This window comes from Delphinus delphis, chromosome 9 (genome assembly GCF_949987515.2).
Source record: "Delphinus delphis chromosome 9, mDelDel1.2, whole genome shotgun sequence".
Lineage (NCBI taxonomy): Eukaryota > Metazoa > Chordata > Mammalia > Artiodactyla > Delphinidae > Delphinus > Delphinus delphis.
This window is the reverse complement of record NC_082691.1, coordinates 52,164,088-52,179,761: the sequence shown is the minus strand read 5'-3', so window position 1 is coordinate 52,179,761 and position 15,674 is coordinate 52,164,088. Positions and strand designations below refer to the sequence as shown.

At 38.6% G+C, this 15,674-nt stretch overlaps 1 protein-coding gene across 1 annotated transcript; it reads right to left on the bottom strand.

Moving 5' to 3' along the window:
* Positions 1-1,079: 1,079 nt before the first annotated feature.
* On the bottom strand, positions 1,080-9,000 carry MTERF1 (mitochondrial transcription termination factor 1). Its single transcript, XM_060020567.1, has 3 exons — positions 8,948-9,000; positions 8,351-8,413; positions 1,080-3,812 (listed from the first exon to the last, which is right to left on the bottom strand). The coding sequence occupies exons 2-3, from the start codon at positions 8,380-8,382 to the stop codon at positions 2,624-2,626; spliced, it is 1,221 nt and encodes a 406-aa protein (XP_059876550.1). The 5' UTR covers positions 8,383-8,413; positions 8,948-9,000; the 3' UTR covers positions 1,080-2,623.
* Positions 9,001-15,674: the final 6,674 nt, after the last annotated feature.

Genomic DNA, 15,674 nt, shown 5'->3' with positions numbered 1-15,674 from the left:
ATTCCATTTATATGAAACATTCAGAATAGGCAATCTTATAGACAGCAAGTAGATCAGTGGTTGCTTAGGGCTAGGAAAGTAGGAAGGGGATAATGGAGATTGACTGCTAATGGGTAAAGGGTTTCTTTTAAAGGGCACAAACACATTTCTTTTAAAGGGCACAAATCTAATCTAAAGTTAGATTGTGGTGATTATTACACAGCACTATGAGTTTTTTTGGTTTTGGTTTTGTTTTGCGGTACGCAGGCCTCTCACTGTTGTGGCCTCTCCCGTTGCGGAGCACAGGCTCCGGACGCGCAGGCTCAGCGGCCATGGCTCACGGGCCCAGCCGCTCCGCGGCACGTGGGATCTTCCGGGACCGGGGCACGAACCCGTGTTCCCTGCATCGGCAGGTGGACTCTCAACCACTGCGCCACCAGGGAAGCCCCAATATGAGTATTTTAAAAAACTGAATTGCATACTTTAAATTGAATTGTATGGTATATGAATTATACATTGATAAAGCTGTTGTTAAAAATACTACTGTATTTACTATGGCTACCATTGAAAAGTTACTATGTGCAAGAAACCTTAGAGACCCTATATCATCTGATTCTTAACAACTCTGTGAGGTCAATTTTTCATCTTATAGATGAGAAAACAAGTTCTGTAAAATTATTTACACAAAGTTACAGAGCTGGTCAGGAATAGTACCCAGATATATTACTCTAAAGAAATGTCTCTATACAGTCCATGCTTTCTAAATTATGCCATGCTTGCCATCAAATACTTTATTGGAAATATAAGAGATCACTGACATACAAATGGCCTTGAAAAAACAGGCATTTGGTTTCTATCACTGGTGGGAGTAAGTTTTTTTGAGGCATCAATGATAAGAAATAAGGCTTAACACAGGGAATTATACCCATTATCTTGGGGGGCGGGGGGTGTGTGTACCTATCTTATATATACCTATAATGGAGTATAATCTGCAAAAACAATACTGAACCACTATGCCGTACACCTGAAACATAATACTGTAAATCAACTATATGTACTTCAATAAAAGGAAAAAAAAAGGCTTAAAAGGTTAGCGTCATTGTTACTTAATTCAAAATCCACATCTAGAAAATAAATGCCTCTGGAAAGCAATTAAAAGTAATTAAGCTCATATAATTTGTTCCTTCTCTTTCAGTTTATGTCAGAGCTAGACTGTGAATGTCTTCAAGATACAGATGTCATCTGTTTGTCATTCTTTAAGTCAGCACCTCTAAAAATTCTTGGTTCTTTGTATTAACAGAAACACCAACAAAATATAAATATACAGAAACCATCATTATTTCTTTAAACTACACTCATTAGGCAAAAGTATTCCTTTATTTAGATTTTATTACTTACATTTAGTTTTTTATACATACATTTAGAGGAAACTACAAACACTAACTTATTAGCCATTCCAGAAAGATAGGTGGATAAAAAAAGTTTAAGAGGAAGAAATACGGATACTATACTATAGGTATACTTCTTCACCTAAAATGCAACTAATCATCCATTTAGTTGTTATATTAGTCTGTTTGCTGCTGTAACAAATTATCACAAACTCAGTGGCTTAGAACAACACCAGTTTATTATCTTTTGGTTCTGTAGGTCTGAAGTCTGACATGGGTCTCACTGGGCTAAATTCAAGGTCTCAGCACGGCTGCGTTCCTTTCTGAGGTGCTAGTGAGGAATGCTTCCTTGCCTTTTCCATTTTCTAGAGGCTACCTGCATTCCTTGGTTCATGTCCCCTTCCTCCTTCAAAGCCAGTAAAAGTGGGTCAAGTCCTTCTTACATTACATCACTCTGACCTCTTCATTTACCTCCCTCTTCCACTTTTAAGGACCCTTATGATTATACTGGGCCCACCCAGATAATCCGGGATAACCTCCCCAACTCAGGACCTCAAATTAAGGTCCTTAACTTAATCACATCTGCAAAGTCCTTTTATAATGTAACGAAACACATCCACAGGTTCTGGGAATTAAGACATTGATATCTTTGGGTAACCATTATTCTGCCTATCACAGTTGCCCTTATCTTCAAAGAAATCAGGATATACCCATAGTAAATTGAGCCTAAACTGGAGGAGCGGTGGGGCATACTAATGGTTTAAATAGAGTACGTAGAATTTGGGATGAAAAATTCCTCCTTTTTGTTGTCATATTCTTACTGACATTCTATTTTGAAGATGAACCATAATTAGATACATGGAATAATAGGAGAAATAGGTTGCCATTCAAAACCATGATAGGAAACAGAACTATCTAAATGAATCTGTCGATTTTCAAATCTGAACAGAAACCAAAAAAGTTTATTTTGTACTTCCTTTTTACACATTGTTCTGCCATAGCACTCAGCAACTACCATTCATACAAAAGCCACAGCCTATATCATAAAATTGGGTGTTGTACTAATTCAAACTACAGAAAAGGTAGCTGGGAAGACTATACCAGGGCATAATGACCATGAGTTTTTATGAACCTTTAAACTAAAATATCCAAAGAAACATTATATATGTATATGTGGTTAAGAAAACAAACCTCCTTTTTGAAAGGTCCAAATTCAAAATGAAATTATGTCACTACATTATAAGACTGACTTCTGCTTAATTCCCCAGAACAACATTCTGTCTAGTGTTTAACTTTTTCAATTTAGCGTTATATCTTTTTTGACTCCAAGACAGAAGACTGATGTTTGACGTACTCAAGTTATAGCCAGCATTTACCAATTCTTTGATTCGACTTTTTAAAGTGCTTATGCTTGAGTCCAAAATCCGAGGATTTTCAATTATTTGTGAAATGCTAATTTTTTCTTCTATGAGGCAGTCTATTTTATCACTAAACTTTTTCTCTCCCAAGAAGATCACATCTGGACAGCTTAAAACAAACTTCCGTATCTCTTCTGTAGTACACCCAAGAGAAAGCAGTCTTTCTTTGATATTTGTGTAGTTTCTTCTCATACAATCATTGGAAAGGTCTAGGATTTTAGCTCCTGGACCATGTATCAAAGCAAGCAGCTGTTCATTGTTCAAGTTGAAAGCTGACTGTAAAAATTCAATATTAGTTTTTACCCGTTTGGTGCTCTGAATTAAGATGAAAGGGTTTTTAAAAATTATCTTCCTGACAAAACCTGTGGGATCATTGTGACCCAAAGACAAACAGACTTCTCGCAAAAATTCAACCATCTGTTTATTCAGCTCGAGACTATTGGAGAAGGTACGTGGGGCACTGGTCAACAATCGACAAAGGCATTTATGGGTCAATCCAACTGAGTAGAGGAACTCTATATTTTTCTCTAAGTTTAGGTTGTTACTGGACCGAAAAAAGGATTCAGGAGAACGTTCCAAAATAGCTACAATTTCAAGGTCTGATGTCACAATTCTTCTCCACAGATCCCACCGATATGAAAGACTTTCAGGTGTGCGTGTCATGGCTCGTGGATATCTTGATATGATGCTAGCAATCACTTCTTTGCTAGCTCCTTTAGACAGAAGGAATGTCTTCAGGTTCTGCTCATTAGTACCTCTCCTATTAAAAACTCCAGGCTGTCGTTTCTTTGCCATGTCAACATCTACTCCCATAGAAAGTAAGTTATTCAGCAGTTCTTCATTTTCCAAAGGTTCACTGTCTGCATTATCACATTTCATACTGAAAAGCCTAAATGAAACTGATTTAAAGAGGATTTCTGCTGAAAATCGGATCATCCAACATCTTGAACCAAAAAGAAAGTTACTTCTCATATACAAGAGGTTTCTTGGTGCCATAATGGTCAGGTAGCCCAAACCTTTTGGAATGCTGTATAAAACAACATATATAATATTATACAAACACACATGTTAAAGAGATAAAAGACCATATTATGACCCTGTAAGTATCATGGTCATTTCTGTAAGAAAACACCTAGGGATCCAGCTCTCCTGGTGCTGTGGTAACAATCCCACCACCACACTCCCACTCCCTAGCTCACTGCTTCTGATTATCTGTGGGTCAGGGGCCACTTCTATTCTTAACATAAAGAAAAGCAGTACAGCATCATCACTGCTCCAGAATTATTCCTGCCTTTACCTTCCTCTTTTTGTTTGGCCTTGCCTGCCTTGGCTACCCAAAACCAGTTGCCCCTCTCCATCTCTGCTTTATCTTCCTGGTTTCCAAACCTTTGGTTTATTCCTACTAATTGATGCTTTCAATTCTGCCTTGTCTTCTAACTTACTAGATCTTTGGCCTTGCCTCTGCCCATAGATACCAGACTTCTTTGCCTCTGTTCTCACTTCCTGGTTATCAAACTCTAAATCTAGGGGACTTCCCTGGTGGCACAGTGTTTAAGAATCCGCCTGCCAATGCAGGGAACACGGGTTCTACCCCTGGTCCGGGAAGATCCCACATGCCGCGGAGCAACTAAGCCCATGCACCACAACTACTGAGCCTGCGCTCTACAGCCCGTGCTCCGCAACAAGAGAAGCCACCACAATGAGAAGCCTGCGCAACGAAACGAAGAGTAGCCCCCACTCGCCACAACTATAGAAAGCCCGCGCACAACAAGGAAGACCCAACACAGCCAAAAAAAAAAAATTTTTTTAAAAACCTCTAAATCTAGCCCTGAAAACCAACACTTCATACTACCTAACTTCCACCTTAAACAACTTTTTCTAGATTCATGGTACTCTTTAAACCCATGCTAACATTAGAACCTTAATTCTTACCTTACATAGCTCCTGATCCCAATCTCCATGTCACTCAATTTACCCTAACGTCCCCTTGGTTCTTGGGTTAACCCAACAACTCCAAACCAATTTTCATCTTCATAATGATCTAGCTGGGATATTTCATACACACAGTCCACCGCATGTGGAACTATAGAGATGGGATGTAAACATTTTAAAAGTTACTTTTGCCATTCTCCTCACCACCATTTTATAAAAGACTAACTCAGGGCTCTCTGCATCTGTGTCACAGCACATGTAACTTTGATCAAGTGACTAAAACCTTGATAACTCATTTTCCTGATCATTTAGAAATAGAGCATAAATTGGATGAACTTATACATGATAATAATCATACGTCCCTACTAAAACAAGCACCTCTATTTATAGGAAATATTTTATGAGAAAATTAACAGAAAAGTTTTCTTCTGTTATCCAGCTTGTCAGATGGTTTATGTTCCTAAGTTGTTTGTGGTCTCAGTCATACAACAACACGTAATACTTTTTTAACTGTACTTTCTCCTTTTCAGACTATACAGCTGTGACAAACTTAGTTCTTGATTCCTAATTACTTACAACAGGCTCTTATCACTTAAAAGAGGCATTTCCTTTCTCCTCTCTGCTAATTAAGCATAAAATAGAAAATAGAGATAAATGGTTCCAACTCACCACTAATATCTCTGGGCTTGAGATACTGCTTTCAAGATCCATATAAGAAAAGCTCCTCTGTGTCTGTCCTTTTAATTACTACAATCTAACAAGAAATTGGATTATGCCTACAGGCTGGGAACATTCCTGTAACTCAGATAATCCACCAATCATCAAAGAATTAACAAAAGATTCCAAAACTATAGATTCAAATAACATTCAAACAAAACGCAAAACACTCACAAAGTAAACAGCAAACAGCAAAAGCACATTTTAGATTGCCCTATACTCTGAGTTCATTATTTCTTCATGTCTCCATAATACCACATACTACTCTATAACTACATACTCTTCCAAAAATGCATGAAGATAGGAACTTAAAAATAAGATCCTCCTAACTAAAGAATGAAGGCTTTACCTTGCCCTGCTCAACAACCTGCTCTCTCTTCCAGATGCTCAGGGTGACCTCTACTGGATAATGGGACAGAACACTGACAGCTGTAGATAAAACCAGTGCTTTCCAAAGAGGGGTGAGAGATTATCCAATGGGACGCAGGTAGAAAACAGTAAAACTCCAATTTATATTTGTCTTGGCCTTTTAAAATTTCTACTTTTTACATGTTTCATAATGTAAAAATGTATACAATATAATAGTACTATAAAACATGTATATAACTAATTAGTAAATAAATATACCTATATTGGAGGTACATTTATAAACCTTTTTATTAAGATTGTACATGTTCAAAAATGTCTATGACTACTACTCTAGACTACACTCTACTCTTGAGAAACAGGGCTGAACGAGTCACAGAAAATTCAAAAGAAATTCTACTGATGAAAAACTAAAAGTAAAAATAGATGCCAAATATCTTAACAAAAGAGGAATAAATTAAGGCTTCTCCTGAATCTGTCATAGGGGGATTTTGTCTTTGTGTATAGTTTATTCTCCATGGAAATATCTTTCACACAATTTAATGTCCAAAACCAAACTGAGCATCCTTCCCAGCCCCAAAACCAGCCCTCCTCTAATTAATGAAATCACTATTACTCAGTAATCACTCATGATAAAAAAAAATCTGAAAGTAAGCTTTGGTTTTTTTCCTCTTCCTCAACCCGTTATTAAATCATGTAGATTCAGCTTCTTCAGTACCTCTGAAATCCAATCTCTCTACTCTTTGCTATTCTCTCAGACTATAACAGCCACTTAACTTGCTTCTCCAACATCAGTCACTCAAAACTGCCCCCACAGTACACCTGTAAAACAAAGATGTGATCATGTCCCTCATTCCCTGATTCCCTGACCTCTGTAGCTGTCCCCTAGGAGGTAAAATCTTCAGATTGACCTTTCTAGCTATCTCTTCTATTCTACAACCTCACAACAAAGCACCATTGCTCTCAAATCTCAGGTCCTAAACATCCTTGACCATTCTTGTCTCCCAGCCTTTTTTTAAGCTGTTCTGTCTTTCAGAAAGGCCTATCCTCCTACTGTCTATCCACAGTACAAGATCCCATTCAAACAGTATCTTCCCACAAATCTTTAACTTAAGAAATACTTGAAGTTGAAGTGAATCATTTGTTTTATAGTAATTTGTTACTAAGAGTCTAAAACTAAGTGTTCTATTTACATAGGGGAAAAAAAGAGCTGAACTGGACTTAGAACTAGCAACAAAAATTTGGTTTTGATTACAATACTATAAATGCAATAAATTGACCCCCCCAAAATGGTATGAACAGTCTTAGCTAAGCCTAAAAACAATGGTAACTAGTATCAACAGCTGGTAAACATATGAAGAAATGGGGGGAATTCTCAAATATTACTGTTGTTAAGGAATTTGGTACCATCCATCATATCTTTCAACCCAGCATTTCTACTTCTTGGAGATTATCCAAAGGAAATACAGGACAAGAATACACATTTGTTATTTAAAAAAAAAAAAAAAATGACCATTATAATATTACTTGCTACAGCAAAAAAGGAACCCAAATGGCCACCAATAGTAGAATGATTAATAAATAGTGGTACATGTATACAATATAATACTACACAGCCTCCTTTTAAAAATGAGGCAGAGGCTTCCCTGATGGCACAGTGGTTGAGAATCTGCCTGCCAATGCAGGGGACAAGGGTTCGAGCCCTGGTCTGGGAAGATCCCACATGCCGCGGAGCAACTAGGTCCGTGAGCCACAACTACTGAGCCTGCGCGTCTGGAGCCTGTGCTCCGCAACGAGAGGCCGCGACAGTGAGAGGCCGGCACACCGCGATGAAGAGTGGCCCCCGCTCGCCGCAACTAGAAAAAGCCCTCGCACAGAAACGAAGACCCAACACAGCCAAAAATAAATAAATTAAAAAAACATTTTTTTTAAATGAGGCAGATCTAACACAATAGAAAGATGTCCAAGACATTCTAAGTGGCAACCTGCTTAACAGTACAGTGGCTAGGATAATACCACTTAAATAAAAAGGGGGGAGGGGACATTAATATATACAGAGAGGAAAAAATAGAATAAGTTATTTTTCAGTTTTCAACACAAAAAAGTTAAGCCTGATGAATATCAATTTATTTTACTCCTTTAGCATCCAATCTCCATTCAAAATACTATTACATCTAGCGTGGTGAATAAATATTTAAGCAGCCTAATGCAAGAAGTACCAACTGCCTCAATCTACGAATTTCAGAACTAATTAATATTCCATAACTTATTTCCATCTGTCTCTCAAATTGCCGTTTTTAATTACCAAAGCAACTATTCCAAGAGCTAAAGGCCAAAATTAACAAATACACTGAAAATCTCTGTACCTGTAACTTGTGAGGTCTAAGGAATAAAGGAAGATTTATGAGCCCCTATGCTCCACAATTCCCCGGACAAAGGGGCTTTTAATGGAAATGGGTAATCACTGGTTCCAGGCTTCTACATTCCAGTTAGTCTTCTTTTGACAAAACGAGCTAAGTTTGGAGATATTTACAGCAATGAACTTCTCACCTCATTTGTCTTAAGGAAAGAGAACTTTGCATTCCTCCAGAAAAGCTGAAAAATAGCTGTTTCCTAGAAATGGAAAAATAAAAGGGGCGGGGATAAAATAACGTCAGGACTTGTAATACAGAATAAGGAGCTCAATCTCAGCTAACGCTGCATAATGTTCTCGTGAGATGCATAACCTCTTATATACTAGGCATCTCTCAGAGATACTGAGAAGAAAATGGCCAGTACAAGCCCGAGTATAAGAGGTAAAGGCGGCAGAATCAGAGTATAATTTGTAAAACCAGAACTAAGTGCTTCACACACATTATCTTACTTAACATCCACAACTTAAAAGGTCGACATCATTCCTAAAATTACAAAATCAGAAAAAGCGCCGAGCTCCCTTACTAGCTTGACTTAGCTCGTTGAAGCAAGGTTCGAACCCAGTTGAGTCTTTAACTCAAAAATTCCACGGGTATTTCCACGGGTTCTTCCATCCCTCTTCCTCCCACAAAGAAACTCTACAAGGGGCTGCACGGGAACGGGACTCCGTTACACATCACAGTCACCCAGACCCGCTTCTAAAAAGAAAACGCACGCCGGCAGCGAGTCACCAACCTCAACTTGGACTATAACTGGGCGCTACAGATACCTTTACTTTCCCTTCTGGGGTCTGGAGAATAACAGAGGAACGGAAGTGGACTGGAATAACTTCCGGCGAGGGGCCGCGCACAGAGGTGACGTCACCCTCCTGGCGCCCCCCCACCCCCCCCGGCGGCCACGCGGCCGCCTTCCATAGCCTGACGCTAGGGCCCCGGCAGAGGGCAGCAGGAGACCGCGATGAGCGCGGGGAACAGGTCTTCAGGTCTGATTTTGGAGGGCGGGGCGGGACTTGGAGATTTCCCAAGAAATATATATTTCCCAAGAAGTCTCTGTTATATACGTGAAGTTTGCAGCCTGATAGGATGATTACGCTTATTAATGTGATTAACATGGCGTGGATGAACACCTCCGCGTTTGGTGCAGGAAAACGCGTGTGAACAGCTCCAGGTTTTCGTTATTGAACTACCTGGTAAATCCTGAAGTGTGGCTGCTAGTCCGAATTCAGTCAGCCTTCAGGACGGGAAGCAATTCTAGTGTTCTTCGATTTAAGTGCTTACAATACAAATTACTTCTGGTTCTTTTGAAATTGTGACGAATTTGTGCTATTTAAATCAAAGTTTTGGGACTTCCCTGGCAGTCCTGTGGTTAAGGCTCTGCGCTCCCAATGCAGGGTACATGGCTTCCATCCCTGGTGGGGGAACTAGGATCCGGCGTGCCCCTGGGCGCGGCCAAAAAATTAAAAAATAATAATAAGTAAATAAAAGTTTCAGTACAAACAATCTCCTCAGCCAGTGCGTTTTTGTCACCTCTGGGGGTGTCGCCTTAAACCTTCGTGGTCCCCTCAGTCCCCAAAAGAAGGCTTATACAGAGATTAATGAAATAATCATCAGGTTGCCACTTATCTTCTGGAGGAAGTGGTAGTTTAGTCCTTGGAAAAACAGAGAGATGGGGAGAGGGTTGATCCTGAATTCTAGTACAAGGAAGAATTTCTTGCATTACCCTCGTCTATGTAGGAGCATAGTGGTAGAATTTTCTTCATCCCATTTCTGCACCAATGAACCAATTAGTGTTTTATCCTCACTCTGTCCCTTAGATGACTCCTAGCTGGTTTGTTGTCGTCACTTTGTTTTGAATTAACGTTCTATTTTGTTGGTTTATAAGGATAAAGATTTACCTTTGAGACTTTACTAATAATCTATCTGTTAAGTGAAACGATTTACTCCAGTTCCTCCAGGTTAAAAAAAATTGTCTGGAAAAATTAGAAATGGTCTCTTTATGTGAGTTTCTAAAATCTATTTCTGCGTGGAAGGAACTCATATATCCCAGTTAATATTTACTATTATATATAAATATATAAATTTATGTATATAAGCATATAAATATATCTACAAACTGCCTTACAATCAGAATGTAAAACAATAAAATCTTTTTTAGGAATCATTAAACTTCAGACTTTAAGAATATGTTTGGGATTATGGAGCCTCAGTCCTCCTTTTACAGATGAGACATTGAAATCCTTAGAGTAGAAGCCAGCAAGAGAATGCACGTCTTATGACTCCTTGACCAGTAAGTTTTCTGTGATTTATACCACATGCTTTGTTGTACTGACATAGATTATCAAAGGTTCTTTCAGACTTACTTAAGCAACCTCACTGTTTGTTATTTGTGATGTCATGTAGGCAAAGGAGATTGGTTCTTTTGAAAATAAGTTCCATATTTCCTATCCCAAATTTTCTGATTACAAATATATTTTAAATACATATTATAAAACAGTGAATAAGAAAACTATAATAATGGTTGGATTAGAACGGTGTATTTTTTTTTTTTTTTTTTTTTTTGCGGTATGCGGGCCTCTCACTGCTGTGGCCTCTCGCATTGCGGAGCACAGGCTCCGGATGCACAGGCTCAGCGGCCATGGCTTACAGGCCCAGCCGCTCCGCGGCATGTGGGATCTTCCCGGACCAGGGCACGAACCCGTGTCCTCTGCATCGGCAGGCGGACTCTCAACCACTGCGCCACCAGGGAAGCCCTAGAATGGTGTATTATTGATTCATTTTTCCATCTTATATTTCTGCAAAGAGGTTTAATCATTAATGATCTGTGAAATGTCATTACCTTAAATAAGACCAAGGACTATTACTTGGTTGTCGTTGGTGGTGTGTTAGGTTGGAACGTGTATATACCTTGCCTGTATTTTATTCATTATTCGCTATATCCTGCCTGCCACCACTATTTTCAGGATGGGGGGGATATAGTGGAAAACAAGACAAAGCCCTGGCCTCCTGGGATATTCTTTCCAGGATAGGTCTCACTCAGCCTGAGTATCTGCTCATCTACATGCTTTCCCAAGACCATAGCTGACCCAAGGCCCTACTAAAATGATGTAATTAAGAAAAAGAAAGTGTGGTTAGAAACACTGGGGGGCTGTGTGTGGGAGAAGATCAGTGGCAGGGAGTAAACGATGATGAAGGAACAAAGAGGAAAAGGAATGAGAAGAAGTAGTAGCAACATGGTAGAGAATTTTTCCTAGAAGCTGTTCTAAAGTTTTCATCTTTCTGGATTTTTAATAAAGGCTAAAGTAACTCAGTTTTTAAGTCGAATTTATATTGTCATATATCTCTTTTACAATTCTCTTTCTTTTCTGAAACCATGGTGATATTGGATGGTATATGTATTTTTAAATGACCTTACTTGGGGAAAGACAAAGTTGCTAAATTGAATTGGATCTCTCCTTCCCCAACCCCCTTTTTATTTGAAAGTCTATTGCAGGGAAAGGATAGACTCTGGATAGACTCTGGAGCCCTCCTTCCTCAAATTGGACTTAGACACTCAGGGGATGGGCTGAAAGTCAAGTACAAATATAGTATCTGTGCTATATTCACCTCTGCCTTTTTATAACTAAGGTTGTTTCTTTGTTCTTGTTTTTGTTTTTTTACTGTGCCAAAGGTACTTGCCTGACCAGCTCTGCCCAGGAAATGTCCTTAGTTTTTCATGTAAATAGACTTCCAGCAAACCACAAGCCTTTGGTTGACCACTCATGTTTGAATCTCAGAAGACCCAATTAAGGTCAGAAAGGAAGTGGTCCTCCATTCCCCCACCCCCTATTCAATAAAACAACACCCACAGAGTCCTGGACTCAGTGGACAAATGGATCACCCACACCCCGTCAACTTCCTAGACAGAGTGCCAGCTTCCTACAAGTCTCACTTTAGGGCCTTCAGAGGAGCATCAGGTCTCTACCCAGAACTCTCTTCCTCCATTCTCTTGCCTGGCCGTTTGGTTTGCACGAAAACAAATGGAAAAGCTACGAATTGGTTAGGGCTGAGTAAAGCAGTAAAGTTACTCAGATAGTCACAAGTGGTTAATATTCTTTCTGTTTGCAAACAAATAAAAGAGCTAGCTTAATTTCCCCCCTTTTGAGAACAATTGTTTTTAATAACCTTAGATTTATGAAGAGTTTCCTGCTGGCAACTTTCTTTCTCTGAAATGTGCCTAACCAGGGTCTAGAAAGACTTCCTGAGTCAGCTTTCCTACTTCCAGGCTCATTACCACAAGGGTCTGTGGCAAGGAACTGGATACTTAGCCTGGCAAATTTGCTGATTCCAGACCTGATATGATCCTGGATTCTCATGGTAGTTAGACTGCCACCATCAGCAGGATAGAGTTAGCTAAGAGAAACGCCATTGTACTTGAGACTCCATTCAGTCTGGTGAGTTTAAGTACCTTTTGGGTTGTTTGATCCTATGTTACCCTGCCTTCCGTTACTATGAAGCAGTTCTTAATTACTGGTAGAAAATGTTATCTTACCGCAGAGCAGGGGAGCAAATATTTACAAGATGGAATACAATCTGCCTTTTCCAAAATTATCTCCCTTCCTGTTTACAGTATATCTTGAAATTCCACCTTTAGAGATTTATTCCTTGGTATTTATAGCATGGTGATTTTAAATCAGAAACATATTTGAAAGGGAAAACAAATTAAGCCAACAGTCAGCAAACTTTTTCTATAAAGGGCCAGATGGTAAATATTTTAGGCTTTGTGGGCCACATACTATCTCTGTTACACAGTCTTTTTTTTCTCTTTCTTTTTTTACAACTCTTTAAAAATGTAAAAACTGTTCTTAGCTCAAGGGCAGCCTGGCCACTGGCCATAGTCTGCCCACACCTGCATTAAACTATAAAGAGCTACTCACATATATCTGTAACTAGTTTGTTGACTTAAAGACATCCAAAGAATAGGAATTTTGAGAGAAAGGACTCAAAAGAGAAAAATATTAATAATATTTGAAAACATTCATATAACAGTATCTACTAGGTACTAGTCTAATCACTTCACCTATATTAATTGATTTAATTCTATGGTAGAAATAATATTATCTCCATTTTACAGAAGAGGAAACTGAGGTAGAGGCTAAGTAACTTGCCCAAGCTCACACAGCTAGTAAGTGATTGGAAACTAAGTAGTCCAGCACCAGAGTCTATGATCATAATTGCTATGCTGACACTCAGAGAGAAATATTTTAATTCACCATAGAAAATACAAAAATAGAAATATTTTTCTATAGAAATTTAAAAGGGGGGGGCAAAAATTCACCCATAATTCCATCACTTAGAAATAATCACTATTCACATTTTATTTATGTCCTTTTGGTTTATATTCTTCCAGAATATTCTTATAGATAAAATTATTTTTCTTATTCAATTCTATGAGGTAGGTATTATAGTTTTGCAGATGAGGAAGTTGAGGCTTAGATAGATTAAGTGACTTTTTCAAGATCATAAAGCTAATATGTGTATGGAACCAGGATTTCAACCCGGGTGGTAGCGTCCAGAACCTGTCCTCCTAACTCCAGGCCTACTATATTCAAGTTTATACTTAACTTGTCACACTTAAAATGTCCTTTTCCATCTCTTTTTTATAAAGAACAGCCACCCATGTTTTCTTTCAGAAAGTTACTGTTTTTCTTGTTTTTCCTTTAAATCCTTGAATTATCTGGATCTTATTTGGGAATGGAAAACATGGTAGAGATTCAGTTGTTTCTTTTTCAAATTGCTAGCCAATTATTCCAACATCATTTAATGAATAATACTTTCTTTGCCTACTGCTTTGAAATGCCACCATTATCATATACTAAACAACAGAGTAATCTTACCATTTTTGAATGACTGCATTCCATTTTGGGAAGACATTTCTTAAGGTTCTGTTGTGATCTAGCTTAAGGGTTGATATGAAGAAAGGAAAGTAGGTTTCAGCCTGGTATGGGAATTTTCCTTTATGGATGATTTTTTTCCCTTGAAAAATAAAGGCCAAGGATTCAGGTGAGCATGTTTTAGCTCAAACTCTTCAGTTTTTATAGAAGTGTGAAAAATGGAAGCTGAGCTTGAAGGAATATCAGTGATTATCTTGTCCAACCCCCTTACTTATAGATAAGGAAACTGAGGCCTAAAATGGTAAAAATGACTTATCTAACAAGTAATGTTGCTAGTTAGTGACTGTATTACACAGAATTCTTTCACTTGTAAGTGACAGAAATACAACTCAAACTAATTCAAGCAAAAAAAGAGGGGATTCTCTTATAACATGGGAATAAGAGGGGCAGAGATTTCCTCAGGCATGACTATATCCAGAAATTAAATTAGGTCCACAGCTCTCTCTCTGCATCTTATCTTATCTTCTCTCTGTATGTAGGTATGGTTCTCTCAGTCTCTTCTATGGGGCAAGATACATGGCTGCAAGTATCTCCGAGGTTACATCCTTTTAACTGGTAACTCAAGGGAAAAGAGAGAAATCCTCTTAGTCTTGAACATAAAATCCAAAATAAGGACTCTGACTGGCTTTCTTTGAGTCGTTTGACCACCCAATCATTTCAGGGCAAGAGTAAGCATGGCAGGATGTAATGTGATTGGCAGTCCCAACAGAACCATTTGGAGTAGGGGAGATGCAATTTCTCAAAGGAAAAGAAGGGTTACTATTGCTAGAATTAAGAAAGGGAAATTGGACAGACAAAAACATCTCTGTCCAACTGAGAATCACACCACATCTGGAAGTGATGCTCAGTCAGGTAACTTCATGCTAAAGTCAAGTGTTTTGGTGTGCTGGGTAAAAGGGTTTGGAGAAACAGAGACAGAAGTCAAGAACTAGAAGAGACTCCCACAATGGTATCTGGAAGAGAGGCCATGAGGACATCCATATCAAGTAGCAGCCTACCAGAGTTATTTTTAGATGATTTTTTGTTATTGTTTTTGTTCATCTTGCTAACCCTTGTTCCCCTTATTATTACTATAATAACCTCTTTTTAAGTAAACAAAACAAAACATCTCTGCCCACTACTATAGTTGTAAAGCCAGAACTGGAATTGAGATCTTTGATCCTCCATTCCAATCCTCTTCTCATTCATCTATTCATTCATTTAACACAGATATGTAGAGTACTCTATCAGGATTGTACTTAGCTGCAAGTAAAGAATCACTAGTCAATGGTGTCTTACATAGCAAAAAGTCCAGAGACAGGAGTTAGTTGTTGGCACTGTTTTCTTTTTTTTTCTTTTCCATACAGTTTCTTATAGGATATTGAATATAGTTCCCTGTGCTATATAATAGGACCTTGTTGTTGGCATTGTTTTCTAATACCACCTAGTCTCAGTTTCCCAAACATGACATTTCACGTCCTTGCCTCTGATCCTTTGCTTGCTCCTCTGCTCTCTATTTCCACTTGTTTGTCACTGTTTTAGTCCAGTAAGGCT